The sequence below is a fragment of the Mustela putorius genome, unplaced genomic scaffold (genome assembly GCF_011764305.1).
Source record: "Mustela putorius furo isolate JIRA1106 unplaced genomic scaffold, ASM1176430v1.1 tig00000997_pilon_pilon_pilon, whole genome shotgun sequence".
Lineage (NCBI taxonomy): Eukaryota > Metazoa > Chordata > Mammalia > Carnivora > Mustelidae > Mustela > Mustela putorius.
Genome location: NW_025421527.1, coordinates 5,468,652 through 5,496,313, shown reverse-complemented (window position 1 = coordinate 5,496,313; position 27,662 = coordinate 5,468,652). Strand labels below are relative to the sequence as shown.

At 65.1% G+C, this 27,662-nt stretch overlaps 3 protein-coding genes across 7 annotated transcripts; all 3 read right to left on the bottom strand.

Annotated features, from left to right (window-relative positions):
• Positions 1 to 427: 427 nt before the first annotated feature.
• PMVK (phosphomevalonate kinase) lies at positions 428 to 7,623 on the bottom strand. Of its 2 annotated transcripts, XM_004778634.3 has the most exons (5): positions 7,426 to 7,623; positions 6,140 to 6,203; positions 3,657 to 3,809; positions 1,534 to 1,663; positions 428 to 792 (listed from the first exon to the last, which is right to left on the bottom strand). In XM_004778634.3, exons 1-5 carry the CDS (start codon positions 7,518 to 7,520, stop codon positions 590 to 592), a joined length of 645 nt encoding a protein of 214 aa, XP_004778691.1. In that variant the 5' UTR covers positions 7,521 to 7,623; the 3' UTR covers positions 428 to 589. The 2 variants fall into 2 exon arrangements, with proteins under 2 accessions (XP_004778691.1, XP_044942775.1); XM_045086840.1 differs by lacking the exon at positions 7,426 to 7,623 and having other exon boundaries at positions 3,657 to 3,690; positions 6,140 to 6,192.
• A 6,058-nt stretch (positions 7,624 to 13,681) lies between these two features.
• PBXIP1 (PBX homeobox interacting protein 1) lies at positions 13,682 to 22,891 on the bottom strand. 3 transcript variants are annotated; one of them, XM_004778631.3, is made up of 11 exons: positions 22,796 to 22,891; positions 20,686 to 20,769; positions 19,115 to 19,241; positions 18,820 to 18,893; positions 18,586 to 18,751; positions 17,104 to 17,340; positions 16,988 to 17,011; positions 16,671 to 16,753; positions 16,468 to 16,581; positions 14,817 to 16,015; positions 13,682 to 14,419 (listed from the first exon to the last, which is right to left on the bottom strand). In XM_004778631.3, exons 2-11 carry the CDS (start codon positions 20,734 to 20,736, stop codon positions 14,374 to 14,376), a joined length of 2,121 nt encoding a protein of 706 aa, XP_004778688.2. In that variant the 5' UTR covers positions 20,737 to 20,769; positions 22,796 to 22,891; the 3' UTR covers positions 13,682 to 14,373. The 3 variants fall into 3 exon arrangements, with proteins under 3 accessions (XP_004778688.2, XP_004778690.2, XP_004778689.2); XM_004778633.3 differs by having other exon boundaries at positions 16,698 to 16,753; XM_004778632.3 differs by having other exon boundaries at positions 18,586 to 18,742.
• Positions 22,892 to 23,695: 804 nt separating this feature from the next.
• Positions 23,696 to 27,577, bottom strand: PYGO2 (pygopus family PHD finger 2). 2 transcript variants are annotated; one of them, XM_045086839.1, is made up of 4 exons: positions 27,274 to 27,290; positions 26,871 to 26,920; positions 26,471 to 26,579; positions 23,696 to 26,340 (listed from the first exon to the last, which is right to left on the bottom strand). In XM_045086839.1, exon 4 carries the CDS (start codon positions 26,290 to 26,292, stop codon positions 25,273 to 25,275), a length of 1,020 nt encoding a protein of 339 aa, XP_044942774.1. In that variant the 5' UTR covers positions 26,293 to 26,340; positions 26,471 to 26,579; positions 26,871 to 26,920; positions 27,274 to 27,290; the 3' UTR covers positions 23,696 to 25,272. The 2 variants fall into 2 exon arrangements, with proteins under 2 accessions (XP_044942774.1, XP_044942773.1); XM_045086838.1 differs by lacking the exon at positions 26,471 to 26,579 and having other exon boundaries at positions 27,274 to 27,577.
• Positions 27,578 to 27,662: the final 85 nt, after the last annotated feature.

The following is a 27,662-nucleotide window of genomic DNA, read 5'->3' as shown; positions in this document are numbered from 1 at the left end:
AAATAACATAAATAACAATATAAATAACATAAAATATAAAGTAAAATAAAACAGGTCATGTCCAAAGCCCACCATGGGCAGGCAGAGGCTCGCTCCAGTGACGTGACCAGCCCAGGGCCACACCACGGTTCCAGGGAGTCCGTGGATCTCCAACACTGCTGTGGCTCTATAGCACCCCAGGCCCTCTGGGCACTTGCTGGTGGCGTAGCACCTGGAGCCTCTCGTGGGGCTGTCCCTGAAGACGAGACCGCCAGAACCCAAACCTGCCTCCCTCACACGCAGGCCTACCTCCCACGTGGCCCAGGCCGCGCTCTGCAGGACACGGCCACCCAGATGGGAGCCAGAGCGGGGCCCACCGCGCCCCCGGCCATCCGGTCCCCACACGGCTGTGCTGGCATCCAGGGAGTGAGAGCCGTGGGCGGCTGAGTGCGCTCCAGGACGGTTTATTAGGCTTGGGAGCCCTGGGCTGAGGGCGTCCAGACAGGGCGGCCGGGTCGGCGCCGGGGGCCTCTCTTTGCCCTTCGGTCTCCTCCTAAAGAGGTGGGGCGGTCCTGTGCCCGCGGCGAGGTCCCCGCCGTGTCCTGGCTTGTCAGGCATCCGCCGGGCCCTCAGCCGGCGTCGGAGACCACACGTCCGCCGCTCCCGGGACCCGGCACGGACGCCGGGACTGGACAAACGCCACCAGGTTCTCCAGCTGCTCCTCCAGGCGCCGCTCGTCCCCATGGTTCTCAAGGACCCAGTCGAAGGCCCCAAAGTTGTCGAGGCCACACTCTGACTCGGCATCATCAACCCCTGCGCAGGGGCATGGTGAGGTCAGGCCCCGTCCACGCAGGCGGCCCCTGGGCATGCGGGCCTGCTGGCCCCAGATGGAGCTGCCCCTCCTGGCCTCCCTCGTGCCACCAGAGAGCCTCCTGCACCCACCCCCAGCTGGCCGAGCGCCCCCAGAGTGTCCACTGACTTTGCCCTTTGTGGCCACTGTCCACGGAGTGTGGATGGGTCTTCTGGAACCACAGAACCCAGCGGCACGGGTGGCTTCCAGCTTACGGGAAGCCTCTGATCCCACCCTCTGGGGAGGGTCTGCTGGGCAGGTTCAAGAACCGCAGAGTGAGATGGTGCGTGAGAAACGCCAGCACAGGCCTGCCTGCAGCAGACACCCGGGGGGCAGCAGCCTCCCAGAGCAGCGCCCGCTGGGTCCTGGGACCTCGGGCACAAAGAAGCCACAGGGCAGGACCCAGGATCGCCTGCTCCACACAGACATGCTGCTCATCAAACACCCGGAGGCAGAGGTAAAAGACCCAGCAGCGGGTCCCACTGGCCTAGAGGGGCCAGCCCAGGTAAGGGCACCAGGCCACGGTCATGGACAAACCGTCAGCCCCAAGGACACCCTCCCCAACCCCACTCCAGTCTCTTACGGGGCAGTCTTGAGCTCCAGGCCCCAGATCCCCTTACCCTGCTTGGCTCCGTCCCCCACAGCCTGCCAGGAAGAGCACAGACGGAGCCTGGGGGCTGGGACGAAGGCCGTGCGCGGCTCACCTGGGGTGAACTCCCAGCCGCGCTGCTGTCGGCTCTGCTCCGAGGCCACCACGCGCACTGTCTGTGTCATAGCCCCATAGGCCTCCCGGAACCACTGGATGTCTGACAGCCTCCGCGTGTCACTCACCAGCTGCAGGAAAGAGCACAGGCGGGTGACCAGCGGACAGAGGGCAGAGGGACAGGGCCCCTGGCGGTGGTGGGAAGACACAGCCCCCCACCCTCCGACACAAGCCAGCATAGAGAGCTAGGAGGGGCTGGCAAAGCCAGACAGGTGTCCCCCGTGACCCCATGGTCACCGCTGTCCCCCACTTGCAGGTCACCCTCCCAGTCGCCATGGACCCGCCTCATCCTGGGGCCGCTGCTGAGCTGAAGCAGAGGCTCAGGCTTGGAGGTCAGATCAGCAGGTCCAACACTGTGTGTTGCAGATGAACAGACTGAGGCCAGAAACAGAGATGCTCCCAACACTTTCTAACACCGAAGAGAGATCACTGCCTAAACCCCTCAGAGGCCTCTCAATGCTCTAAGAAAATCTGAAGTCTACAGCCAGCTTATAGGGCCCTACACGACCTGGAACCCACAGTGTTCCTGCACCCCCCTCCCACCGGACCCCTCTGGTCTGTCCCCAGACATACCACCCACGTGCTCTTGGGGACGCACGTGGCCCCTGCTGCCCGGCCAAGCGCGGGCCAGGCTCCCTTGCCGGCAGAAATCTCTGTCCCAGTGTTCCTCCTGCAGGACGCTTCCTACCACCCTGCCCCCCACCACCCCCGCCACGCTGGGGACGTCCGGCCAAGCAGCAGGGCCCTGAAACCATCACCATCTGTTAGGCTGCTCGTCAGCTGCCCTCCCCGGAGTCCACTCCACGACGGAAGGCCTTGGGGACGCTCCCAGCAGCCGCACATGCTCCACGAACCAGCCAAGCGGCAAACGGAGGGACCAGCGGCTGGTGCTGATGCTGACACACTCGCTCCTCAGGAGCCACGCGCACGTCACAGCGACACTGGTGTGCAGGCACTCGGCCGGTGCGGGGAAGGCACGGACCTGGTGCTCACCGCCTCAGAGCCCAGACGTCAATCTGGCAGCTTCCAGCCCAGCCGTGCCATGGTGCCCCTCAGCGACACCGAGCTCCCAATCCTGTCCCCACACCTCCCCCGGCTCAGAAAACCCTTGTCTGTCCGGCTGCCCCGGCCCCTCTACCTGTCCAGAAAGATCCGCCCCCTGGCCTCCACTTCCTCCCCTGACCCCTATGCCTCTCCCCAGTTCAGGTGTCTCCCGGGAGCCCAGACCCCGCTCTTCCAAAGCACCGGCTTGACTCAGCCTCACCGCCTGCCGCTTGCCCCCCACTCACGAATTCCTACGTGGCTCAGGCCCTGCTCAAGTGCCGTGGGGTCCGGGGAAGCCTCCTCACAGCCCTGGCCTGCTTTGTCTTGCTGCTGCGTATCGACCCCCACCTGACGTGTTCTGTCTTCCTAACTCCCTCCAGCCTGAGTGATAACGGAAGTTCCCCCGAGAGCAGGGACTTTGGTGTATGTTCGCAGTGATGAACCCTCCACATTGCCAGGAGCCAGGCCGGTACATAGCATACGGGCTGCCAGAACGAGGAGGTCGGAAAGGGGTTTGGTGCTATGGAAGCACTGGATGGCAAGCATCAGTCCAGACCCGGGTATCAGGGAAGGCTTCCTGGTGGAGGCGGCGTGCAAGCCAGGGTGGGGTGAACCCAGTGAGGAGGGAAAGAAGGGGCGTCTCCAGCAGGCAGAACACCCACGAAGGCCCTGACTCCAGGAGGAGGCTGACTCGCAGGACGGAGAGAAGCTGACGCAGCTGCAGCATAAGGAGCAGGGTGGCTAATGGGCAGCAGGACCGGACAGCTCAGAGCCTGGAAGTCTGTTCCGGACGTCAGTGTGGTTCAACAGAACAATGGACAAAGGTTCTCAGCAAAGCAGTGACTGGTCTTGGATTGTCCCCAAACTGCCGTTCTGGCTGCTGGGTGGGGAAGGGACCGTAGGGGACGAGGACGGAAGCCAGGGCCAGGGCCAGAGCTCACACCATCGGTGAGATTCAGGGGAAGGCAGTGAAGACGCGGACAGAGAGGGCGAGTGGCCAAAGGCCGCCGAGCCACTCACCCAGATGGGCTGAGAGACGCCCTCCACGACCTTCCTGCAGAAGAAGCCTGGGTCTGCCTGGCGCTTCTCCTCCCCCCAGCGGATCATGTCCCTCCGGTAGGCCTCCTTGTATGCACTGGCGTCCAGGAGTCTCTGGAAGTCCAGGCCATGCTCCTGCCCAGAGAGCACAATGTCCACACCACCGGCCTCCGCCTCCCCGGTCTCTCCTGAAAGAGGGAAGGGCCATCCCCGCCCTCCCCCTCCCACCCCGCAGGGGCAGTGCAAGAACCAGGAAGCTGCCACCAAGACCCAGGTCTGCTGGGACAGGGAGCTGGAAACAGAAATCCCCAAGAGCAGCAGATGGACGACAAGCCTGGGCGATCCGGAAGTCGTTCCGGTTTAGCTTTAAAACGTGTGATGTGGCTTTTCTCTCTTGCAACAGCTTTACCTCCCCAAGTATTTCTGGCTTAAACTAGCCCTGAAATGAGTCTGCATCCCCCCTGGGCACCGGCTTGACCTCCAGCAAAGCAAGAAACCTGAACACAGCGCATGCCCAGCACACAGACCCCCACCCCCCGCCCCAGGCTCCTCCATCTGGCTCCAAGGACTCCTGGGGGCAAGAGGGGCGGCTTGGAGCATCCGCTCAGGCCACCCTTGCTTGCTTTCCCTTTCCTGGGGACACAGAGGACAGGAGGGGTCCTCCCAGGGCGCCAGGGCGGAAAGGGGTCTGAAACTTGCCACTCGGGGCAGCTTCTGGCTCCTCTAACTCGCTGCAGCTGGACCTTCCCAGACTCAGTTTCTTTGTCTGCAGACTGAAGGGCCTTGACCTTCCTGTGCCACCCCACGCAGGGAAACTAGGTCCCCAGTAGGTACTCCAGAGCACGGGAGGAGCGCCCACCAGGAGCATTGTGTTCTGCTTTTCAATTACAGTCCCCGCTGTGACTTAACAAAACAATACATTAACACTCCAGAGGGTTGTTGAAAGTAGGCTCCACACCCACCATGGGGCTTGAACTCCCAACCCTGAGATTAGGAGTCACAGGCTCCACCCACTACGCCAGACAGATGCCACGGATTTTGTTTTTTTAATGGGAGTGGGAGATGTAGGGGTGGCTGACCAGTTATTACCTATTGAGGTTTTAAAAATGCAAACTCCTGGGGCGCCTGGGGGGCTCAGTGGGTGAAGTGCCTGCCTTCGGCTCAGGTCATGATCTCAGGGTCCTGGGATCGAGCCCCACATCGGGGTCCGTGCTCAGCGGGGAGCCTGCTTTCCCCCTCTGTCTGCCTGCCTCTATACCTACTTGTGATGTCTCTCTGTCAAATAAATGAATAAAATCTTATAAAAAAATAATAATTAATAAATAAATAAAAATGCCCTGCCCCCGTTCTCCTCAGGAAGCCCTCCAAGGCTGCCATCCTACAAATGGGTCTGTTCAGCTGGAGGGCAAAGATCAAATGGAAGAGAATACGGACAGGGTGGCTGATGCACGGAAGGAGGCAGAGGAATTCATTTTGTGTCGCCCCAGAAGGCCAGACTCAGGCCAACTGAACAAGGGGCTGGGCGCACAGGTCCCTGGACAGGCACACCCAGAAGCCAGGGGCAGAAATGTAAGCAGCGAGCGCCTCTCCCAGTCTGGGAAGGTGGTCTCGCCCTCGGGGCTTCCTGCCTGAACACCAAGGCTCTAAGAGGTCCCGTGTGTTTTTTTACAATGCTTTTTTTTTTTTTAATCCATATGGTTCAAAATTCAAAAGATACATATTTGTTTACAGTGAAAGATCTCTCTCCCACCACTGCTCCCCTCCCTGGAGGCCGACAGAGCCTCCTACGTACCCCACCCTGGCTTCTCACACCCCAAGCCCCCCAGAAATACTTGTTATGTGGCTGAAAATATAAGCAAATATATTTACAACTTTTCTCCTTTTATTTTTTTGGATTTAAAAAAAAATTTTTTTTAAGATTTTATTTATTTATTTGACAGAGAGAGATCACAAGTAAGCAGAGAGGCAGAGAGAGAGAGAGGAGGAAGCAGGCTTCCTGCCGAGCAGAGAGCCCGATGCGGGGCTCAATCCCAGGACCCTGAGATCATGACCCAAGCCGAAAGCAGAGGCTTAACCCACTGAGCCACCCAGGCGCCCCTTTTCTCCATTTCTATACAAATGTAGCGTTCTCTGTGCACAGTCCTACATCTTGCTTTTCACTTAATGAGATATCTTGACACCTCAGATGATTCAATGTCTCGAGGAAGAATCCCAGGCCCTCACAATAACCCAGCCTCAGATCAGGCAGCTCGCTTCTCCAGCCTCTCCTGAACAGGCTTTCCTGAACCTACTCTTGGGGGGTGGCCAGAAGCTTAAGGAGCAAATGTCCCCAGCAGTCACGCCACAGAAAAGCAAGAGCTGTGCACCCCCTGCCACCAGCGCTCGTGGGCACTGTGCTCAGGATGACAGCCGGCACATGAGCAGGCTCCTCCCGACCCACCCGCCGCCACAGAGCTCCCGCCTACCTGAGCGTACTGTTCCTTGAGTGGACCCGAGAGTCGGAGGACGGCACAGACATCCTCGCCGAGTCTGCAGGACGGGCAGAACCAAACCCAGTTAACCTAGTTTCCAGGACCCTAACAAGTCCAGGGCATTGAGGTCCCCTTTCCTTTTTCCTTCTTTCTCTCTGTTTTTTTCAGGAGGCCCTACCAGGCTTGAACTCATGACCCTGAGAGCAAGAGTCTGAGTCACAGGCACTACTGACTGAGCCAGCCAGGCAGCCCTCTGAAGTCGCATTTCTGCTGTGCATCTCTGTGACTGTCACACCTCCTCCTGACGGTAACTCTTCACCTATACGGTGGGGACAGCACTTTCTGTTGTGTCCTGTGGGATTACTGGGAAACAGGGGCAGGTCAACAGTCCTGACACTAACAAGTAGGACAAACAGGACCAGAATTCCACTGGCCATATTCCCTGGATGAGGTTACTGCAGGGCCCCAGGCCTAGTTCTCGCACAGCCAGGGTCTCTCGGTCTCCACCAACGAGGTCACCACAGCATGAATCACTCATACACTCCCCTGTTGAGTTACTCCACCGGCCATTTGTGGGGCTCGGGATCTGGACCCCGGGAACACACCGCTCCTGCCCTGTCCTCGAGCAGCTCACAGACTCTTCCACACTGACCAGGGAGACCAGCGCTCTGATCTCCACCATTAAGGTGAGGAGCCGGAGGGTGGGAACAGATGGCCCCAAAGCAACAGGGCGGGGAGTAACAGCCACCATCCCGCTCCCGCCTCTCCCCGGCGCCAAGGACTGTTCTAAGCTCTTCGCAGGCATGACTCCTGGAAGCCTTAGGCGCAGCCTAGACCGATCTCCATTCGCAGATGAGGAGACTGGGACGCCAGTGGCTAGGACTCTGCAAGATCCCGAACGGGGAGGCGGAAAGTCAGGCTGCAAACCCCGGGGGTGCACCTGCACAGGCCCTGCTTCTGACGCCTACCTGACTCGCGTGTGCAGGGGTGGGGGTGGGGGGGGACAAGGAGAAATGCAGCTAAGGGAAAGGGGTTTGGGTCCCTGGTGTGAGCCCAGGGCGACCTCTGCCCGGGGCCCCCACGACCTCGTCCAGCAACTCCCCCGCCCCCGGCCCGGCCCGGCATTACTGCTCCGATCACAGCACCGGGAGCTAGAGCAGAGGGGACGCACTCCCGGCAGCCGCCGCTGAAGCTGTCACCTGCTCCCGGACGCCCGCGGACGCCTCCCCGAGCCCAGCCCTCGCGCCACCGGGCGCCCCTCCGCCCCGCCCCGCGGACACCTGCTCCGCAGCGCCTCGGCCACGAAATCCTTCCCGGACTTCCTCTTCCCGCTGACCAGCAGCACCAGGCACGGGACTCCTCGCTGCGGAGCCATGCGGCCGCCTTCCCGCCGCCGCCCAGGATCCCGCCCGCGCCGGGACCCCGCGACAGCGCCCGCGCAGCCGCAGAGAGGGCCGCCGTGGACACGCCCCCGCCGCCGCACGCCGACGGAGGGCGTGGCTCCGCCCGAAGGACGGTCCCGCGCGGAGCTCCCTCGGAACGGCTCGGCCCCGCCCGGAGCCTGACGTCATCCGGACACAACCATTCTCTTGTAGGGGGTGAAGCCCTGAAATGCCGCGAGCTGAGCCTCACGATTGCGCCACGCAGCCCTGGAAACCCGGAGAGACAGAACAGCCGAGACCAGGCCGAGCCGGTCTGCAGGCTTCCCTCCTCGGGTGCGCGCCGAGGCGCACGGACTAAAAGCGACCTCGTCGGTGCCCCGCGGTGAACGTGGGTCCTCCCGGAGGGGCGGGAGGGGGCGGTTCCGGGGCGTGTCTGTGACGTCAGGCGGGGGGGCGCTCGCGGGTTTGCGGACGGGGCAACGGCCGCTGCGGTTCCCCGCGCGGGCGGGTGGCGGGCGCTGGCCGGGTGGGACGGACCTGGCGCGCCGGCGTCGGTGGGGTGCGCTGAAGGGGGTGGGAGTCAACCCGGCCCAGACGACCTCGTGCTACCCGGAGTCGGGCCGGGACCCTGGAGGTGCGGGGGTCCGCCCGCTCCCGGGAAGCCCGCGGCGGGAGCGGCCGGCCCCGAGCGTGGAGCGCCGTCGCCCTGAGCTGGGACCCGCCGGCCTGCTGGTCTGCGCTTGTCCGCTGCTGCGAGCCGCGAAGGCCAAGGCCGTCGGGGAGAGAAGGGGGCGTGGGCGGGGAGCCCCGGGCGCGCCGAGTCCTGGGCTCAGAAGCCCGGCGGGGCCTGGGCGCGGCCGGACGCGGAGAGAACGGGCTCCTGGAAGGTGCCGTGTTTGGTCCGGTTCGAAGCAAGCGTGCGGTCCCCGCGCTCGTCCGTGGCTCGGCGCTGCACACCGTGGGGCTCCCTTCCAGCTCGGACCCGCTCGGGCCGTGGGCGAGATCGCGGGCTGCGGGGCTGCAGCAGAGTCGCGGCGCAGTGGGGCAGGCGCTCCTTGTCCCGTCGTTCCGGATGCAGCGCGTCCTCTGCAGGCACGTCGGGGCCCACGGAAGGCGCAGAGCCTCCTCCCCCGCTGGAAGGACTGGGGACTCCCCGCGGGTCCTTCCTCCACCGGATTCTCTCCCATCCCCGCTGCGCGGAGCGCCCAGGAGTTCCCCTCGGATGATCCCATGAGAAACACCCTCCCCGCCTCTCAGAGTCGCCTCAGTGCCCCCCCCCCCGCTGCCCTCTCAGATGGAGGGTTTATCTGCCCCCAGCCCTCCTACCGCAGCACAGACTTCGGGTCGGAGGCCTCCCTCCTTCCCAAGTCGGAAAACTCCAGCTCCTGCAAGGCTCGTAACCACCCGGCTGGGCGGCCTTTTCCCTGGTCAGTGCGGGCAGCCTGCAGTCCCCGCACTCCTTCCGTCACTGCAGCTTGGCCCTCGGCTCCGAGGCCTCATTGCAGGCAGGGTGACCCTTGACCTCAGGTGGCCAGAGGGTTCTTCCTCCTCCTCGCCTCAGACACGGGCTCCCCTGGAACACGCTGGGCCTTGTCCCCCGAAGCCGGTCAGCCTGCTCTGTCCCCCACGGAGCCGCCCTGCTCTCTAAGGCTGCTCACTCACCTAGTCCCCAAAGCGGTGTTTTCCTCGCAGAGACACCAACAGCCCTTGAAATTCGGGCCTCGCCACACCAGCCCGTCCTTCCCGCCACCACCAAGAGAACTCACATGAAAAGCGTTTGCGAGCTGTGCAGTTCTGCACAAACGTGAGGCCTTCCTCTTAGGGTAGGAGGCCTGGTTTACCAGCTGGGGGCTGGGGAGGGTGAGGCGGGGAAGAGGGGACCACCGGGATTGTCAGGCAGACGCAGCATGAGCCCGGAAGGCACAGCCCGAGTTCTGGATGGACGCCAGCCCACGCAGCCTCCTGCAGGTTCCGGAAGACGAGGCTTGAAGAGGCCAGGGCCCGCCTCCGATGACAACACCCTTACACCTGGGAGTCACCCCTCACTAAGAAGGCAGACCATATTTTTTTAAGATTGTATTTATTTATTTGACACCGAAAAAGAGGGAGGGAGAGAGTGCAGGCAGAGACAGAGGGAGACCCGTGGGGCTCCATCCCAGGACCGTGGGATCACAACCTGAGCCGAAGGCGGATGCTTCACCTGCCGAGCCGCCCCGGCACCCCTAAACAAGACATTTTTAAAGATTTCCGATTGAGAGAATCATTTTTGTCCTTCTGTTAGGTGATTATGCACTGATTTCAGCTTTGGAGGTGGGGAACTGACCCCACAGCCACGAAAGAGTCCTTTTTTGATTTCATTGCATGGTCTTCTAGTGACAGAAGCTCGCTTTTATTTTATTTAGGGGTCGGGCCGACGGGCCTCAGTCGGGAGCCATGAGCAGAGGAGCTGGGTCTGCGTGGCTCGGGCACCCCGGAGCTGCCTCCCCCGTTCCTCCCCAGCACCCCACTCTCGCTTCCCAAACACAGCGGTGACGCCAGCCTGGGGCCCCCGGGACCTGCTGCGCCCACAGCCATGCACTCGAGGGGGAACGAGGGGGGCATCCTGTTGCTGGGAAGCCCTCATGCCAAGGTTTCTGCCCCTGCCCTCCCCCCCCCCAGCCACGGGCTGCCTCAGTGATGGCCCGAGGCCCCCTTCCAGAGGCAAGCATGAAGTCTGTGTGGCCCATGGGTGCGGGGCCTTCCAAATGGGGCTGTTGCTTACCTCTCCATGGCACCTGGTTTCAGTTCCCGCCTGCCCTGCGCCAACCTGACAGCTGTCCCTCTGATGGTGGCCAGGGTCTCAGAGCCGACCTTGGAGGTCACTCCCCTTGGGCTCTGTAAGGTTAAGCGTCTGACTTCTCCAGCGGGGCCCTGCCTTGGAGGGAACGGGGAGGGGGGCACCCACGTGTCTGGAGTCGTGGGTGACAAGCCCAGAGGCCGGCGCGCTCCCTCCCCCTCATCCTGCGGAGTCCAGCCCCGCTGCCCTCTCCTCTCCGCCCCACTGCAACACCAGCACCTCCTTTCCCAGCGCTGCAGGGGTGCAGGGGAGCGTGGTCACCCACCTGTCCCAAGGCCGGAAACCTGGAGTCCTTGACCCCCCCTGCAGGTGCCCCGGCCTGGGCCCACTCAAGGCTCGTCCAGTCCCCAGTCCGTTGCATGCTCCAAGTCAGGCCCGTGTCACCTCGCTCCTGGGCTGTTGGCGGACACTTCCCAGTTTCTCAGCTGGTCCCTTCTGTCCTGGCTGCCCGCACGCAGGCCCGAGCACACCTTCCCTCACACAGGCATCCTGCCCCAGTGCCCTCGGTAGCAACCTCCCCCCCCCCCAAAGCTCCTCCGGCAGCCTTGCTGTGGGTCTGTGGGGGGAGAATCCTGACCCGTCCCCTTAGCCATCCGGCCAGAGGGCTTTCCCCCTCCCTCGGGCCTGACCGCTGTCGGGTTTGAGGCCCCCTCCCCCGTCGCAAATCCTGTAATCCCTCCCAGTTCCTCCTGGTCGCTAGGCCAAGTCCTCCCGGTGGCGGGTGCAGAGGACCCGGTGGAGCGGTGCGGTTCTGCTTGTCGGACTAATCCGGCTAGCCTCAGGGCCTGGGTCTGCACAGCGGCAGCGCGGAGCTGGAGGCAAGAGCTCCTCCCACCGGCCGGCTCCGCCCTGTGTTTCGGGAACCAGCCCTTTCTCCTCTCAGAGCCCCCAGCTCCCCGCTTAGAGCTTGGCTAAACCAAGAAAATGACTCTTTGTGATGGCTACTGTTTGAACCGTTTCCTGCTTGTCTGTAGTGACTGATTTCCCCCTTGGGACAACCTCTGGGGTGTTACTCACAGTCTCCGCTTTACTGCTGGGAAAGCTGAGCCCCAAAGCAGGGAGGAGCGCCTCACCGGAGGCCCACAGGTTGGGGGGTGGGGGCGCCTCGGTGTTCTGACCTCAGAGCCTGCTCTGCCCCAAGGACTAGTTAGGAGAGACCTGGGCGGTCTGGGCCTCCATGTGGCCCGGAGTAAAGAACCAGTGACTGGGGCAGGGCCTACTGCGGCAGCCAAGGCTTACCAGAGAGATGGGCCATGACCTTCCACGAGGCTGGGGGCAGAGGGCTCAGACAGCTGTGCAGGAAAGCAGGTGAACAGGGGCTTCTGTGGCTCAGACAGCTGAGGGGTCAGCTGGGAGGGAGGGCCCTGTTGCTGTTTGGGTTTAGGCCCAGCGGCCACCCTGCAGCATCCCTACCTGACCCGCAAAGAAGGTGACGTGTGAAAGGGCCAAGAACACTTGTGGTCCAGAACAAGCCTGATGGGGGGACATCCCTGCATCAAGGTGACCCTGGCAGGTTCCCAAGGTGACAGCCAGCCAGGCCAGGGTTGGGCCCATGGGGGCGGGGCGGGGGGTGGCTGGGAGAGGTTCTCAGGGGGAACACATGGCTTTGACCTTCAAGGAGCTCATGGGGGTTATACAGGCCCAAAGTCCACTCACCACCACAGTCTCACATGCACCCCCCATCCCCTAGGAGGGGTGGGAGTGGGAGGCAGTAGGGAGAGACTGGGGCCTGGGGACCTGGGGCGGCAGGCAGAGACGGGGAGATCCCAAGGGTGGTAAGGGCCGGAGGGGGCACTGGCGAGGGAAGGCCAGGCTGAGGGCCCCCGGGGAGGGGCAGGACCTCGAGGAGCCCAGGAAGGAGCGAGGCTGGACAGTGAGGAACAGGGAGAGGGAGGTCAGACCGGGGGACAGAGGGACATGGGGATAGGCCAAAGGAAGTAGAATGTTTCTACTGAGAGCAGAAGACCCAAGAGAGACACCCCCGACTTGAGTAACTCCCCCAAGTTGCCCCCCGGCCCTGGAGCCAAGCTCTGAGCTGGGGGTTTCTTAGAGAAAAGGCAGAAAAGCCAAACACTTAAACGGGAAGGTCCAGGCCAGAGTCTGGAAGGCCAAGCAGGGCTGGGCAGCAGAGTCCAGTGGGCCTGTCCCCAGGGCGCCCCCCCCCCGCCCTCAGGACAGATTATCGGTGTGTGTGAGTGAGTGTGGAAGTGTGTGTGTATGTGTGTGTGTGTTGGGGTGGGGAGTGCTGCCACCCAGCTCTACCCTCCCTTGGCCCACATTCACTTGCAGACCTGGATCCGGGGTTCGCTGGTTCCCAGTGCTGCCACGGGTGCACGGGCTGGGGGCTGACAGGGGCCTGCTGACCTATGACCTATGACCCGTGCTGTGAGCATCACCTACCCAGCTCAGCCCAGGGACGGGATAGCCAGCGGCCACTGGCCCTGCTGTCCTGGGCTCCCCGGCAGACCCCTTGGGTTCATGGCTCTCCTTGTCGCACTGACTGGACAGTCCCTGAGATGGCCAGCTCAGCACGGCCACTCCCTAAGGAGCCGGTAAGAAGCGGGGCTTGGGGGCTCTTCCCAGCCTCCCTGACTTTGTCATGCAGATGAAGGAACCGGCCCAGGAGGACCTGAGGAGGCCAGGCTGTGCCCCCTCCCGGGGATGAGGAAAGTGGCCTCCCTTCTGGCCGGAATCCCAGCCGCGGAAACCCAAGCTGACTGGCCGACTGGAGCCCGCGCAGACTCTGAGCACCTGCGGAAGACGGGGGACTCGAACAGGCGAACACAGACCTCCTCGTGGGGGTCCCAATCCAGGCCCTTGGGCCAGCCTAGCCAGCATCCTCCCAAGGCCCCTCCAGAAGGCCCGTTTCCTGAAGACCCGGGCCCCAGTCACTGACCCCCTGCCGAGGCCGGGGGACTTCCTCGAGTCCCTCCTGACCCAGAAGGCTCCACCGACGCCGGCCTTCCACCGCCCCACACCCCCCAGACCTCACTACGCGGCCCCGCCCCCCAACTCCCGCCGTCCACCCCAGCCCCGCCTGGACCTGCGCTCTCCCCTGCCCGCGGCCACACCGCGTCATTCTGCCCCTACACGCGCGCGCGGGGCATGTCCAGGGCAATCAAGGAGCCCCGCCAGGATGGACGAGCCCAGCGGGGTCTGCGGCCTGGGTCTGCGGGAGCGGCCGCCCGCGGCGGGGCCGGCGGGGTCTGCGCCCAACCCGGAGCCGGGGCGCCACCTAGCGGCCACCCCGCGCCCCCGCGCCCCCTCCTCCGAGCCCCGGAGACGGACCGCTTCGGCGCGCAGGACACGGAGCAGGCATCGAGCTTCCGCCGCTTTATTTAGTCTCTCCGCGGCCGTCCAGGCCCGTTTTGAGCCTCGGAAACCCAAGGCTCCCCGGAATGAGCCGGCCCGAGATCAAACAGCCGCAGGCTCACACCCCGAAACCCATGGTCATCTTCTCCATCTCGCAGGGGCCCCAAGGCTGCGAGCAGAAATGGGGAGTTCCAGCCCCGGTCCCGGGGTGGCTGGGAGGGTGGCGTGGGGGACAAGGCGGGTGCGGGGCCCCTGTGCTCGGACACCACCCCCACCCGCAGCTCCTTCAGTGCGCACGGGAGGTGCTGCCACGTGAGCAGCACAGGTAAAGAGGGGACTCCACCACCCCCCCCCCCCCCCCCCCGGGGTGGCTGCTTCAAGTCTAACGACACTCCAGGGAAAGCCCTAGTGCTGGGCCCCCATCCCGGGGACTGGGGTCCGTGCATGGAGCCAGGGGGCCCGCTGTGGGGGGCACACGCGCAAGGGTAAAAGCTGTGGCTGCAGAATGAGCATTCCGTCACACACACCCCCCCAACCTGCTCGGGCTGTCACGCCCCCGCATTTGCACACATTTGCATAGACAGCAAGGCCAAGCCAGCTAAGGCCTTCTCCTGCAGAAGTGGCCTCAGTGCTGAGTGATTCTGCTCCCCTTGGAGCCAGAGGAGAGCGTGGTCCCTGGGACCAGGGGACGCCAGGCCTCAGCCCCTCCCCGGGCTCCGCAAGGGCCTCTCCTTCTTCCCAGACCTGTCGGGAGACACGGGGTGGGGGCAGGAAGACAGCTTTAGAGGATGAGGCCACACAGTGAGACAGAGCTCCTGGGAAGGGGGGACCCTGTTCCTCTGGAGACAGCCAACACAGGAGCCAGAAGGCTACCTCTGCGTGAAGTCAGGGCGCCAGGAAGGCAAGAACAGAACAGGACAGAACACCCCGGAGGAAAAGTCTCCCCAGCCCAAGAGGGGCCGCCCAGACCACTATGGGGTGAGCTTGGGCGGCTCCCGACCTCCCGGAAGGCAGGCAAGTCTGTGGACGCCGCCCCATGGGTAGCCAGCTACAAACTAAAAGCGACTCCAATGAAGACCCCTCCTCAGGGCCCCTGCTCCTTCAGACACCCTGTCCCCCTCCCCTGGGCCCGGCCGCCCACCTCTTCTTCAGCGCTGCGTCTCCAAAGAAGTGGCTGATGATGAAACGCTCAAAGTCATCCACCTCATCGTCATCCCCCGTCTGCCTCACAGCCACCTCCTCCAGGCTGTCCTCCAAGGCATCCACAAAGTCCCGGAAGCGGAGGCGGTCGTGGCGGAAGATGCCGTCCTCGCTGAAGTAAGCAGGTGAGAGGGGCAGCTGCTCGGTCAGGGGGCCAGCCCAGGGCAGGCGAGCCAGGTAAGTCCTCAGCAGGGAGGCCAGCTCCTCCTGCCGCACGGGGGCCAGCTCCACACCGAAGGCCAGGCCCTCCTGCCGGGCACACTCAGGCACACCCGAGCAGCCCTGGGGCGGCCGGTACTTGTGCCTCGACAGCTCTGCCCACAGGCTCAGGGGGTCCCGCCGGCCTTTAGCCCCCTCCTTCCACGGAAGGTGCTCCTGCCGCCCCGCGGGGGGGTACAGGCCCCCACTCCTCTTCGGGGGCGCCCCGGGGCCCTGCCGCTGGCCGTCCTTCTTCCCGCCCCGCTCCTCGGCCCTCCCCGCGGCCTCCCTGTCCTCCTCGCCCCCCCGGCTCTTCCTTCCCTCGCGGCCGTCCTTCCTGTGCTTCCAGGGCTCGGTGCTCCGGGCCCCCCGCCCATCCCGCCACTTCTCCTTTCCGCCCCCTTCCCTGGAGCTCTGGAAGCGGGCCTCGGAGGCATTGGCAGGGACCCCCGCGTGCTGGCCCCATTTCTCCAGGTCCTGTAGCTTCCGGGCCAGTCTGTGGCCCAGCGCGGTCAGGCCCGCACGTGCCGGGTCCCCGCGGCCCACGTCCCTCAAGCTCTGCTCCAGGTCCCGCCGCACGGACCCCAGCAGCTCCCGCTGTCTCTCCAGCTCCCGCCGGAACGCCTGGGCCTCGGCCTCCAGCCGCTGCTTCTGCTGCAGGAAGCCGGCGCCGGGCTCCCGCTCCCGCTCCCCGGGGCCTCGCTGCTCGGTGGCCCCGGCCCCGGCTGGCGCAGAGCCCGGGCCCCAGCTGAGGCACACCCCATCTGGGCCGCGGAGGCAGTCGCCCTCCAGCCCCTGCAGCCGGGCCCGCAGCTGCTGCAGCTCTGCCTCGAGGGCCCGCTGGGCCGCCTCGCCCCGCCGCAGGGCCCCCCGCAGCTCAGCGTTCTCCTCCTCCAGCTCCCGGGGCTGTTGCATCAGGCTCTGGAGCTCCTCCTTCTGGGCCTAGAGTGGACAGGGCCACAGGGGGGTCCCGTCAGGGCCGCCCCCCATCCACTCCAGGAGCGTGGCCACTCAGAGACTTCGATCCTCCTCCGCCGGCCACAACCCGCACCAGAGCCTGCAGTCCCCAAATCCTGTCCCGGACCTCCGCTTCCGCATCCTTCTAGAAGGACCCTCTTCGACCCACCTGCCATCAGCCTTCTGAGACCCGCCTCCCCCACCCAGAACAGACACTATTAACTGATGGCCGCTCAGCCTTCCCTCTGAGTCCCCGCAGGTGCTGCCATGGCCCCGAACAAAGCAGCACCACCTCCAAGGGGGCTGCCAGGCATGCGGCCTGGGCCCCGGCAGCAGGAGGGATGAGACTCTCTGGTTGGAAGGTGCGGGTAACAAAGACGACTTCCTCCGAGGGAAGACGGTCAGCCCCTGGCCGGGGGAGGGCCCTGCGCACGAACCTGCAGCCGGGCCTGCAGCAGCCGCACATCCTGGTTCTCCTTGGCGAGCCTGTCCAGCAGTGCCCCCATGCTCTGTAGGCTGGGAATGCTGTCCGCCGGTCCCGGGGCCCCATCCTGAGGGCAAGGGAGACAATGACCCTCCTGCCCCATGGCCTGTGGTCTCCCTGGCAGGCCCTGCTTAGCTCTGGGCCCAGGAAGCCGACCTGCCCATGCCCTGCGGAGTCCCGCACCTCCGTGTCCAGCCCCGTGTCCGGGAAGACCTGCAGGTCTACTTCCTCCGCGGGCCCTGCAGGAAAGCCACATCCAGAATTGGCCTCTGCGTACACCAGACACCCCCTCCCGCCCACTCTCACATACACACACGCGTGCGTGCCCTCCTGCCCCGGACCTGGAGCCCACGGCTGAGAGGGCCGGCAGGGAAGGGGCCCAGGATCAGCACCAGCAGCCCAAGGGTCACTGACTGCCCCCCGCAGCCTCCCTCAGGCCTCCCTCGGACAAGCCAGGCCCCGTCCCCACTCACCACTGTCTGACTCTGTCAGGGCACCTGAGAACAGACACGGAGAGCTTGGTGAGGGGACGGGGGCGACGGGGAGGCCAGACGGGGCCCCAGGAGCCCGCAGGTGAGGTCCCACTCACCGGAGAAGAGGAGGGTTCCTAGCCCCAGCATCACCAGGGCCCCAAGGACACACACGTTGAGGGAGACGCCCAGCTCCCAGGCCGCACCCTCGCCTCCGGCCTGGCCCTCGCGCAGGGGCCCCGCGGGCTGAGCAGCGCGAGGCTCCCGGCCCCGCCCCCGCCGTCTCCGCAGACCTTCCACGTCCACTTCGGTGTCGTCCTCGCTGCTGGAGCCTCGGGCCTCCTCCCTGGGCCGAGCTGGAGGAAGGGACCGGGACGAGGCAGGGAGGCAACCGGAGAACAGGACACGGGCCGAGGCCACCCACAAGGACACGTGGGGACCCCGGGTCCCCGTGCACCTGGGCAGCCGAGAGCGGGACACGGGCCCTTCCGTCTGCAAACCCAGGGAGCCACTCTGCATGGCGCAGCCTCCTTCTGCCCACACGAGCCTCCCACCAACTCCCTCACAGCTCGGGGGCCGCCCCGCTCTTCCTGGCCTGACGGTGAGGGTGCTCGGGGGACCGGCCACCCCACCGCACCATGTCACCCCCACGCTCCCCAGTCTGTAGCCCCTGACCTGTACGACTGACCGGCCAGCCACTCCTGCCTGCCGCCCCCCAGGGACCAAACTCAGCGCACTGCCCTCCACGCTGGTCTCTTTGGGGGCCCATCGCACCCCGCGCCCGTTCGGAGAAGCACCCCTGCTGCCATCCGGCTGCCTGCGCCCTACCCCCTGCGCGCGCCCCACACCCAGATAATTCAGCATCACGTGCCTCGAATCTGCCCGCCCCTGGTCTTTGCACTTGTCCCCTCCAGGGCCCCGGCCTCTCCCTCTACCTGTCACCCTTCAGAGTCACACACGCTGTCCTGGGCCCCATCTCCTTAGCACAGGACAGGTGGCCTCATCCCACAGTGGATGCTACAGCCTTGGCCTGGAACCTTCTGTTCCTCCAACCCTACCGACCCAGAGCCTGGAACATCCCCTCCAGTGTGAACCCCTCCCCAGCAGTGCTCCCCTCAGCCCTTCCCTCCACCCATTCCGGGACTAAACCCCCTCCCCCCTGAGGGTGCACAGTGATCCCACCTCAGCCTCCTGCTCTCTTGGTCTGACTTGCATTTGGCTCAGACAAGACAGCCTGCAGCCTCTCTTGCCCAGGCCATGCAGCTCCCTCCCTCTCTCATCTCTGGACACAGGATGGAGACTCATGGGGGGCGAGAGCTGAACCAAGGGGCTGGAAGAGAAGCAGCCCCGGACGAGGGGAAGACCCGGGCCCTGCCACTTCCCTGCTAGGTGACCTTGGCTGCATCACGTAACCTCTCTGAGCCTCGGCGTCCTCGGGGGTAAGGAGGAGGAGTCTCAGACACAGCGTAAGGAGACCCCCAGCTGCTCAGTGCCAGGGCCCGGACCACAGCCCTGCTCGGCGGCGAGCCCTCCAGTGAGCACTCCCTCCCCGGAGCCTGCTCGTTCCTTCCAGAAGGAGAGTAAAGAGGGGCACATCTCACCTATGTTGGGCGATGAAGGCAGGTTTCCTGGGGGGCTCTGACCCTCCGAGTCCTCTGTGTCCAGTCCCAGGCCTGCCACCCCAGGGCCCTCGTCCGAGTCTCCCTGGACCGGCGTGTCTCCGAGGCCAGGGGGCCCCCCAGCACAGCCATCGTCTTCCTGGTCCCCCTGAGCAGACAGGGCCATAAGCACTCTGGACCGTACCCACCGCCCCCCAACCCGATGAGGGTCCTCACCTCGGCCGCAGTCTTCGCTGGCAGAATGGGCCCAGACTGGGAGCTTTCCCCAGACCGGAAGACGGTCTCGGTCTCTGTGGTGGAAGAAAAAGTCCAGGAGACACGCCACCGCCCCCCAAGTGAACTCCCTACACAGCCCTGGCTGCCGCAAGCCCTGCAGAGCTGGAGGGGCAGGAACACGCCAGGCCGGGTGGGGGCAGGAAGGCTTCAGACCACCACTAACCCCGGAAATCAGACGAACCAACGCCCTTCCCCTGAGGGAATGGGACCCCCGCCCGCAGGGGAGCCCGGTTACCTCCTCCCTCCTCAGCTCCAGTGGGCTCTTCCGCAGCCGCCTTGGAGGGGCTCCCGAGTGCCCGGGGAGCTCGCGCTGATTCGGTGTCCGCCGCGGATTCCGGGCCCAGGGTCTCCACGGGCGGGCTCTGGGGAAGGGGCGCAGGCAGAAGGCCACTGCAGAGCTCAGATCCAGGGCCATGGCGGGGGGGGGGGGGGGGGGGGCTCTGCTGGGGGTCTCCGGACCCTGCCACACCGCTCAGCGACCCCCACCCACATCTCACAAAAACCTCCGTGAGCAGAGGCAAGCTGGTGGGGAGGGGAGGGGCTGGGACGTGCCCCCACATCTCTCTCTCTCACACACACACACACACACACACACATCGGGTGCCCCCCGCCCTCCCAAAGAAGCCAGCTGAAGCCTGGGTCTCCCGCCTCCCCACAAATGAAACCTGGAGACTGGCGGGAGGCGGAAGACGGCCCCCTGGGGACTAAGGGTCACCACACGCCCCCCTCGGGCTTCTCTGCAGCTGCTCACACCACCGGGTCTAGGTCATCTCTCAGGCTTCTCCCTCTGCCCCACACAGCCCTCTCCTGCAGCCCCGCCCCAGCCCCACCCCCGCTCCCCTCCCTGCACACCCCTGCTCGGCAGCTTGCCAACCGCTCCCCTGCCCAAGCTTCCGCCACCCCTCTGTTCTCCATCTGAGTACGTTCTTGGCCATTTTCAAACCAGTCTTCTCTCACGGCCTGCCAGGCACATCAGGAGCCACGCCCCCGCTGCTACAGGGGAGGACCCGGAGGTAAATGCCCCTCGATTAACAAAGATACCCAACAGGAGGCAAGTGCATCGGACAGATGACAGGGTCCGCCCCTCTCCTCCCCCGCTGTGCCCCAGGCCCTGGGTCCTGGCCCAGCAGCTCCCGGAGCCCAGCCTCCTCCCTCCCCTCTGCCCCTTGTCCCCTCCGCCCCTTCCAGCAGGGCCTGACACACCAAGTAGCCAGGGCTGGGACCCTTGATGACGTCCTTCTCTCTTCTCAGTGGCTTTGGGGACACAGGCGTCCACAGCCGCCAGCTGTGCTGCAGATGTTCAGAACAGTCCCCTCTTCACCTCACCCAGGGGGGAGGGGGGGGCTCTGTCCAGGGCAATGACCATCCAAGTCCCTCTGACCCAAAGCCGTTCCATGACCCACCCCTCAGGAAGACACCCGTGTGCCTGGGTCTGTAGAGGTTCCCAGGCTCTGCCCCCTGCTTCATTCCAGCACAATCTAGCCTACATCTCCACCTCACTCCATGGACTGCCTCAGTCTCCCCCAAAATGGCTTTCCTGTTGTTGCCCCAGGCCCTCTGCTCACACCAGCCCCCTACTTCTTGCAGCTGACCCCATGGTACCCTTCTTTCAAGGCCCAGTCCAAGCCCCACCACTTGACTCTTGGGGCCCCATCTCTGTCCTCCTGGCCCTGGAGTCCCCTCCCCTGGCAGCCTGAAGGAGGTGACACAGGTGACCGTGGGCACCAAGGAAGGGCACAGACCCAGGGAGCAGCCCAGGCCTGCCAGCACCTCTCTTCTGTGGGTTCCCAGGCCTGCTCTCCCTACCTCGGAGCCAGCCAGCACCCAGCTGTTGTCAGAGTCTGGGCAGGAAGCCATGCTTGCTGGCGTCCCCGAAGCTGCCGCCGCCACCTGCAGAGAAAAGCACTCTTCAGGACGCCAGTTCCCTTCGGCAAAGGCAGGATGCAGAGGGCAGTCTGGGCCGGGTCCTCAGGGCTGGGCAGCAGCTTCCAGAACCAACCCTTCTAACCCTAACCTCCACTGTTCTGGGCAGTACCAGCCTTGCCCATCAAAACCTACCCACAGCCACAGAGAAGGTCCCCTTTCCCACAGACCAGCAGGGCCACTCCAAAAGGTCAAAACACATGCCCGGAGAGGCTCTGGGGGTGACCTGGCCAGGGCCCTTGGGTTAGTCAGGGAAGATGAAGGCCACACAGGCTGGCTAACTTGACCTTGCCGAGGACGGGCAGCTGATGAGAGGAGGGAGAAAATAACCATCCCAGACTCTCCCACCATCACCCCCTCCCCCATGGGGGCGCAGAAGACAGGACTCCCGCCCAGCCTCAGCCCTTCGCGCAGTCTGGTTCGGGGACCCCCAGCGCTGGCACCCGCCAGAATCACCCGGGAGTCTGACCCAACTGGGCCTGGGTCCTTTTTAAAACCTCCCCGATGGTCCTCACGGCCGCCAGGCCTGAGAAGAGCCGGCAGACCCGTCCATGGGGACCCTTAGTAAGGCTCCTTGTCATGCTGACTCTCCTTCCCAGATTCTTTCCGTGCTCTGTGATGGGCAGAGTGTCACCTTGGGGCATGTGAAGGCCACAGGGAGAGGTTCTCGTGACCGCTCTCCGTTATAAAGACTTCACAGTTTGCAAAGCAACAGACAGCAGAGCTGTGGGCCAACCGTTCGATAATCCACTCTGCCCTGGCCGGGCGGGCTGGGAAGTGGCTCCAGCTTCCAAAGCCTGATGCAAAGACGGCTAAGAGGAGGGAGACCTATCCTGTCATCACTTGGGCCCAGGACTGTCGCCTCCGGCTGGGAGCTGCAGCTAGGACCCAGCATGAGACAGGAGGGGCAGAGGAGCCGAGCCCCCAGTCTTGGACCTAATCCTCCAGATGATAAGTGGCTGTTTCCTGTGGGGCCAAAAGGTCGGCAAGTGGAAAGGGCTGACAGCAAACCCGGGAAGGGAAGGTGGGCTTGGGAAGAAGTCTGGCAGTAGGACTCCCCCTCTCGGCCCCCTTCTGTCTGAGCTAGGGCGAGACCCCCACGCAGCCTGAACGACCTGCAGCCCCTTGGGATCCACAGCTGGGACAGACACTCACGGTGTCTTCCCCACGCCCATGCGTCCCTGGCACAAGCAGCATCCCCAGGACACCCCGGCCAGCTTTTGCAGCGTCCCCAGAGCGGCGGCCCCCCCACGCACTGGGCTGTCATAGTCCCCTGTCCCCAGCTGCTGCGTGTGACTGCTAACAGGTGGTGGCAGGAAGGAAGTGCCGGCAGCTTGGGCTGAAGTCCCCGTTTATCCCTGGCTGTGTACAGCCTGCTCCGGTCCTCCAGAACCAGGCGCCATGGCAACCAGGGTGATGTCAGACCCGCCATCTCCACGGAAACCAGCCCCGATATCTGGGTCAACAAGACGGACGCTCGGGAGACCCGAGAGGAGACAGTCCGGAACCCCCCGCACTCGGGGCCTCCCACTCGGGCACCTCTCTCCCCCGGCGGAGCTCATCCCAGACGCCACCGGGGAGCCCCGCTCTCCCCCGCCAGCGTCGCTGGGCCTTATTAGGAAGTCCCCCGCCGCTCCCCGCCGCCACCCCTCCGCACTCGCAGGCGGGCAGGGTCCGGCCCAAACACACTTCCAGGCGCGTCCGGCCCTTCTGCGGTGTGGAAACCGCAGCTGAAGGGGGGCCTTGCCCCTCCGACTCGCTCAGCTCGGCGCGTCCAGGAGCCGCCCCCCAGCCCTCTAAGGCGGGCACCGCGGCGCAGCAGGAGCCTGCCCGGGGCCCCAGCGCCAACTCCGTCTCGGGGACGGACGCCCGGGGCGCCCCCCGCGCCGGCCCCGCGGCGACACGCAGCGCCCGGTCTCCGGCGGAGCGCACGCCCGGCTGCGCGTCCGCGCCCTGCGGGGGTCCGGGGACCCCCAGCCCGGTAGGGCCTCACCTGACCGCGCCTTGCGACCCGCCGGGACCTGTTGCTGCCGCCCGGGGTTTCCAGTCCCCGGAGGGAGGGAGGGAGGGAGGGAGGCGGGACCACGTGACCGGGACCGGCCAATGGGAGGCCGGCGTCCCTGAGGGGGCGGAAACTTCGGGCCAATAAGATCTGGAGTTGGGAGGCCGGGCAGAGAGGGGGGCCTGCTGGGGTCCCGCACCCCCGCCCCCTCCCGGGGCGAGCGGCGTGAGGGACGACCTCCCCTCTTCCCGGCGTCTAGACAGCTTCTCCGGGGAAGAGCCGCCGCTGGAAGGCGGAGGGCGGCACCTCCCGAGGCAGCAGGGGCGAGGGGCAAGGTCGACCCTAGGACGGACGGACACAGCTGCAGGGTGGGGGAGGGGACACGGCGCGCTGAGGGTTGGAAATAGCTCTCCGGCCGTTCTCCGCCGGCCCGGGTGCCGAGGGAGGGTTCCACGGCTACTCGTGCCACAGGGGAGCGGAGGCGCCCCCCGATGGAGTCTGCTAGCCCGGGGCCGCCGCTTCCCGCTCCGCGGGACCGCGAGCGCCGGCCGGGGTGCGGGAGGGAGCGCTGAGCCTAGAAGCACTGAACGGCACTGGTCTCCGTCCCCGAGGCGCTGGCTGCCCGCCTGGCCCAGGAATGTGCCCAGAAAAGAAACACGTTCTCCGGGCGGGGACGCAGAGGGAGGGGTGGCGCGCTCGGGCGTCCCTCGGCTCCTCGACTAGGAAGGACTAAGGACTGCGACTAAGATCAGCTCGGGGCCCTCAATCTCGCTGCCAGTCCCGCTGCCAGGAACCCTGGGCCACATACCCATCCGCCCCCCGCAAGCCTTCCCCCCGGGGTTTGCGGTTCACTCCAACCTTTGTGCCCAGAAAGAGCAAGGAGTCCTTGTCTGCGTTTTCAAGTCTTTTTATTAACCCAACGGTACAAAAAAAACCCCATCACCACATATCTGCCACCCCCCCCTTCCTTCCAAAAAGTACTGGAAAGGGAGAGAATTGAGCAGACCCCGTCCCCCAGAAGCCACTTACAAAAGGCAGAGATGGGAGGCAGGGGAGGAAGACATCACAAAAATAGCAACAGATGGAGGGCAACAGAACCACAAACACAACACAAGGGGGGGGGGGGTCAGACACTGGAAGAGAGAAGCCCAGAACCCCCTCCCCTCTTTCCCACCGCCTCGAGGCTGCTGCCCACCTGGGCAGGCAAATGCGTTCTGCAGTACGCTCGCTAAGTCTTCGGAGGGGACCTGGGGCGCTTCTCCGGGCCACAACCGTGCCTGCCTTCCCCGCCCCACCGAGGAACGTGCCCTCCAACCGCAGGGAACCGCGGCGCGGGGCTCCTCCGTGGGCGCAGGGCCAGCTCTGGTAGGCGGTGCAAAAAAGTAAAATATGAACACACAGAGCCCAGTGCCGGCCTCTGGGAACGAAGGGATACTGCCAGACCCCCCGGGCCCAGCAGATACACAGAAAGGCAGGGAAAGAGAAGCAAAACACCAGTCTCTGGACTGCATCTCAGGACCACCGCAGTGACCGGCCCGCCACCTCCCTTACCCACGCGGGGACAGAGATCCTTCTATCAGATGAGGTATAAGTGGTCTGTGCCCGTCCAAGCTTTCCTTCGAGCCAGGGAGGCGGAGGAATACAGACGCCAAAAGCGCGAGACCAGCGCCATGGCCGCGCTGCCAGGACCACGGAACAAACGGGCGAGGCGGGGAGGGCCGGGCGAGCAGGGTCCCTGATCCAGGGCAGTCTAAACTTCAAATATCCTGATCCGTTAGACCGCAAAGCCCAATTTTTGGCAAAAATATGGTCATTGGGGGAAAAGCCCAAGAGAGGCTGAGAAAGGGCCAGTGGCTTTGGTATGAGGGACACACAGGTCCGGACAGCGTCTCTTACCCAGTCTTGAAGCCCCGAATCACCAAGAAACCGCCCCAGCCAACAGCTCTCCTGCTTTCTCAAGCTATTTGGTTCTCTGACGGGGGTAGGACTTAGGTAGGTCTTGGGAGGAAGCGAGGGGAGATTCCCCATCGATCCCCTACAGCTGTCTCCTAAGGCCCACAACGAGGTTTCTGCAGGGCTGGGAACCCACTCCTCTAGCCAGAACCCTTTAACAGGTCACTCCAAACACCAAGGCCACGGGGAGGGGTGTGGCCGGCCGGCATCGCGGCCGGCATGGGGGAGGCCCCTGCCCTCCAGATCCTCCTTCCCTCACAGCCACACCCCTCGGCCTTCAGGACTGGAGCCGCCAGACACTCAGACACTCAGACGGGCTTTGGTTCCCCGGATCTCTGTGGATCTCAACGTGTCCGTGTAGTTTCCAGAAGGGTGAGTGATCCAGGCGCTTCTGCCTGCCCACCTCGGTTCCTTCTCTGGCCCCAGGAGCCACTGTGTTTCTGCCCCACGGGGACGGGAAGCCAGTGGAAACAAGGACCGAGAGCCAGACTTGGAGACCACGCCCCGGGCTGGCGTCACCCATCGTTAGCAGCCACCAGCTGCCCCACACCCTCGCGGATGTACACAGACTGGATCTCCTTGGTCTTGAGGCAGAGATCGCAAGCCCAGACGGCAGAGGCCTCGGTGGTCAGCAGCCCGTAGGCACTCTCCGTCATGCCGGTGCACTCGCGGTGGAACCACTTCTGGCAGGAAGCCTCACACAGGATGGCGTCCTGGTCATCGTTCACCTCGCTGCGACAGGCGCCGCACGGATACACCAGGCCCGGGGGAGGCTGAGGCCCCGAGCCCCCACCCACCTTGCTGGGGGGTGCCAGACTGTTGGCATCTGGGGGCCCCCCACCCCGCCCACTGCTATCTGGGGGGAAACTGGGCTGATTCCCATTCACAGCAGCAGCTGGGGAGCCTGAGTGAGGCTCCTGGGGAAAGGCAGTGGGAGCAGGTGGATTCAAGGGCTTTCCCCCATCCTCACCACCGGGACCAGGAAAGCCAGGGTCTGGGCCAGGGAAGGGACTTGTGTTGGGGGGCAGGCTGGGGAGCCCCGGACCAGATCTCTGGAGAGGAGACGGGCCAAAAGGTGCTCCTGGCTGGGTAAAGCGTTGGGGAAGAGAAGGGGGGCCCAGCTCTCCTCTGGGAGGTTGACCCATGGTAGGTGAGATCATGGGCCCAAATCCCCCCACTGGGCCTGGCATCATCTGCCCACCAGGAGGGCTGAAGTTCTGACCCAGAGGCTGGTTGAAGGGCTGGCTAGGAAAGTTCATGTTGCCTGGGGGTGGGTAGCCAGGGCCCTGGGGCGGCATGTTGAAAGCAGGGCCCATAGGGTTGGGAGGAAAAGGGGGGGGCTGTCGACGAAGAGGCTGGGGGCCCCCTCCACCCCCAGTGCCATAGCCTGGGGGTACCTGGCCTGCCATGCCCCCCTGTACACGGAAGCCTCCAAAGGGGACAGGACTGCCCAGGAATGGAGGGGCTGCACCCCCCACCTTAGGGGCTCCAAAGTCATCCTCAAAAGGGTTGGATGCAACCAGGTGGTCCACCATGGGAGTCGGGGGTGGTGCGAACTCCGTCAGATGTGAGTATGCAGGGCCCTAGTGGGGAACAGGTGAGGGAAGGAGGGTCACAGAGGGAAGCGCACAGCCACAAAACCACAGGAGGGCAGCGAAAACCGCGTGTTCTGGACGTTCCAGACGGCCAGCTCAGATGTAAATGGGGACAGACCTCAGACTGTAACAGAGCAACAGAACCGGGCTGAGTCCTCGCTCTGACAGCCGGTAAGCTCGAGACCCCTAGGCGGGTGTTCCGCTTTTTAAGGCCGCGGATCCCTCCTCTGTAAAACAGGGACGGTGCCTATCTCCCCAAACCGTCAAAGCGTCAGGAGCACAGAGGGCCGGAGAAGTCACCGAACACACCTCGGTAAGGGGGAGGTGTCGCCTGCCAGGAGGGAATCGGGACAGGAAACGTGCAGGGCGAGGAAGCCCGCTGGCCGGACCGGGAAGATCGGCGGCCCCCCGGCGCCCACCCCCCATCGGTGAGGAAGCGGAGGGACGGGGCGAGCCTCGGAGCCGCCGTGCTCCCCGCACCCCAGGCAGGTGCGCGCACGGGGGGCGGCACCACCCACCTGCGTACTGGACTTCCTCCGCTTCTTCTCCGGGCTCTTCATCTGCAGACCTGGAAGCGCAGCACAGGGCACACACAAACGCGTTTCCCCGGGGCTGCCCCACCTCCAGGGTCCCGGACGCGCCCGGAGGGGCTCCTCCAACTCGGACAGGCGCCCGCTCCCAGACTCGGTACGAACAAAGGTACCACACGAGACACGCCGCGCGACCGCACTCTCGGCCGCCTCCTCCCTTCAACGACAGACATGCCCTCCGACTCCCCCGGGGCTCCGGGGTGCCCCATCCGTGACGCCAGACCCCCACCCCTCCCGCCCGAGCCTCCCTTCGGGCCCCCGGAACCACCCCCCGCCCCCCGGCCCCGGGCCCCTGGAGTGCTCGGCGGGCCCAGCCCCTCGGCGCTCTCACCGGCCTTGCCCTGCTTCCTCCCGGTGCCGGGCGGCGCAGGGGGCGGTGCGGGGCCGCCACCTCCCTCCAGCTTGTCCGGTGGGGGCGGCGCCGAGGCGGCCATGGGGCGGGGGGTGGGGGCCGGGGTCAGCGGCGGCGGGGGACAGACGCGCGCTCGGGCAGCACCATCGCCGGGAGCGGGGTCGGGACGCCCGCGAGGAGCGGCCAGGCCAGGCGGCGAGGCCCGGGAGCGAGCGCAGCGCCAGCCGCCGGCCCGCGGCCACAGCAGCAGCAGCGGCAGCGGCGGCGGCGGCGGTGGCGGCAGCGGCGGCCGGAAGCGGAAGTCGGCGCGGCCGCCTCCACCGCGCGGCGCGGGGGCGGGGCCACCGGGCGGCCCGGGCCGAGGGTCG

Coding starts and splice junctions, on each gene's coding strand:
- PMVK (XM_004778634.3), bottom strand. CDS start 7,520: ATGGCTCCGCAGCGAGGAGTCCCGTGCCTGGTGCTGCTGGTCAGCGGG. Junction 6,204..7,425: donor GCCGAGGCGCTGCGGAGCAG/GTGTCCGCGGGG, acceptor CCCGTCCTGCAG/ACTCGGCGAGGATGTCTGTG. Junction 793..1,533: donor CGGCTGGGAGTTCACCCCAG/GTGAGCCGCGCA, acceptor GCCCCTGCGCAG/GGGTTGATGATGCCGAGTCA.
- PBXIP1 (XM_004778631.3), bottom strand. CDS start 20,736: ATGGCTTCCTGCCCAGACTCTGACAACAGCTGGGTGCTGGCTGGCTCC. Junction 19,242..20,685: donor GGGTGCTGGCTGGCTCCGAG/GTAGGGAGAGCA, acceptor CCCCTTCCCCAG/AGCCCGCCCGTGGAGACCCT. Junction 18,752..18,819: donor CAGCGAAGACTGCGGCCGAG/GTGAGGACCCTC, acceptor CTGTCTGCTCAG/GGGGACCAGGAAGACGATGG.
- PYGO2 (XM_045086838.1), bottom strand. CDS start 27,376: ATGGCCGCCTCGGCGCCGCCCCCACCGGACAAGCTGGAGGGAGGTGGC. Junction 26,921..27,273: donor GAGGAAGCAGGGCAAGGCCG/GTGAGAGCGCCG, acceptor CTGCGCTTCCAG/GTCTGCAGATGAAGAGCCCG. Junction 26,341..26,870: donor GGAGGAAGTCCAGTACGCAG/GTGGGTGGTGCC, acceptor GTTCCCCACTAG/GGCCCTGCATACTCACATCT.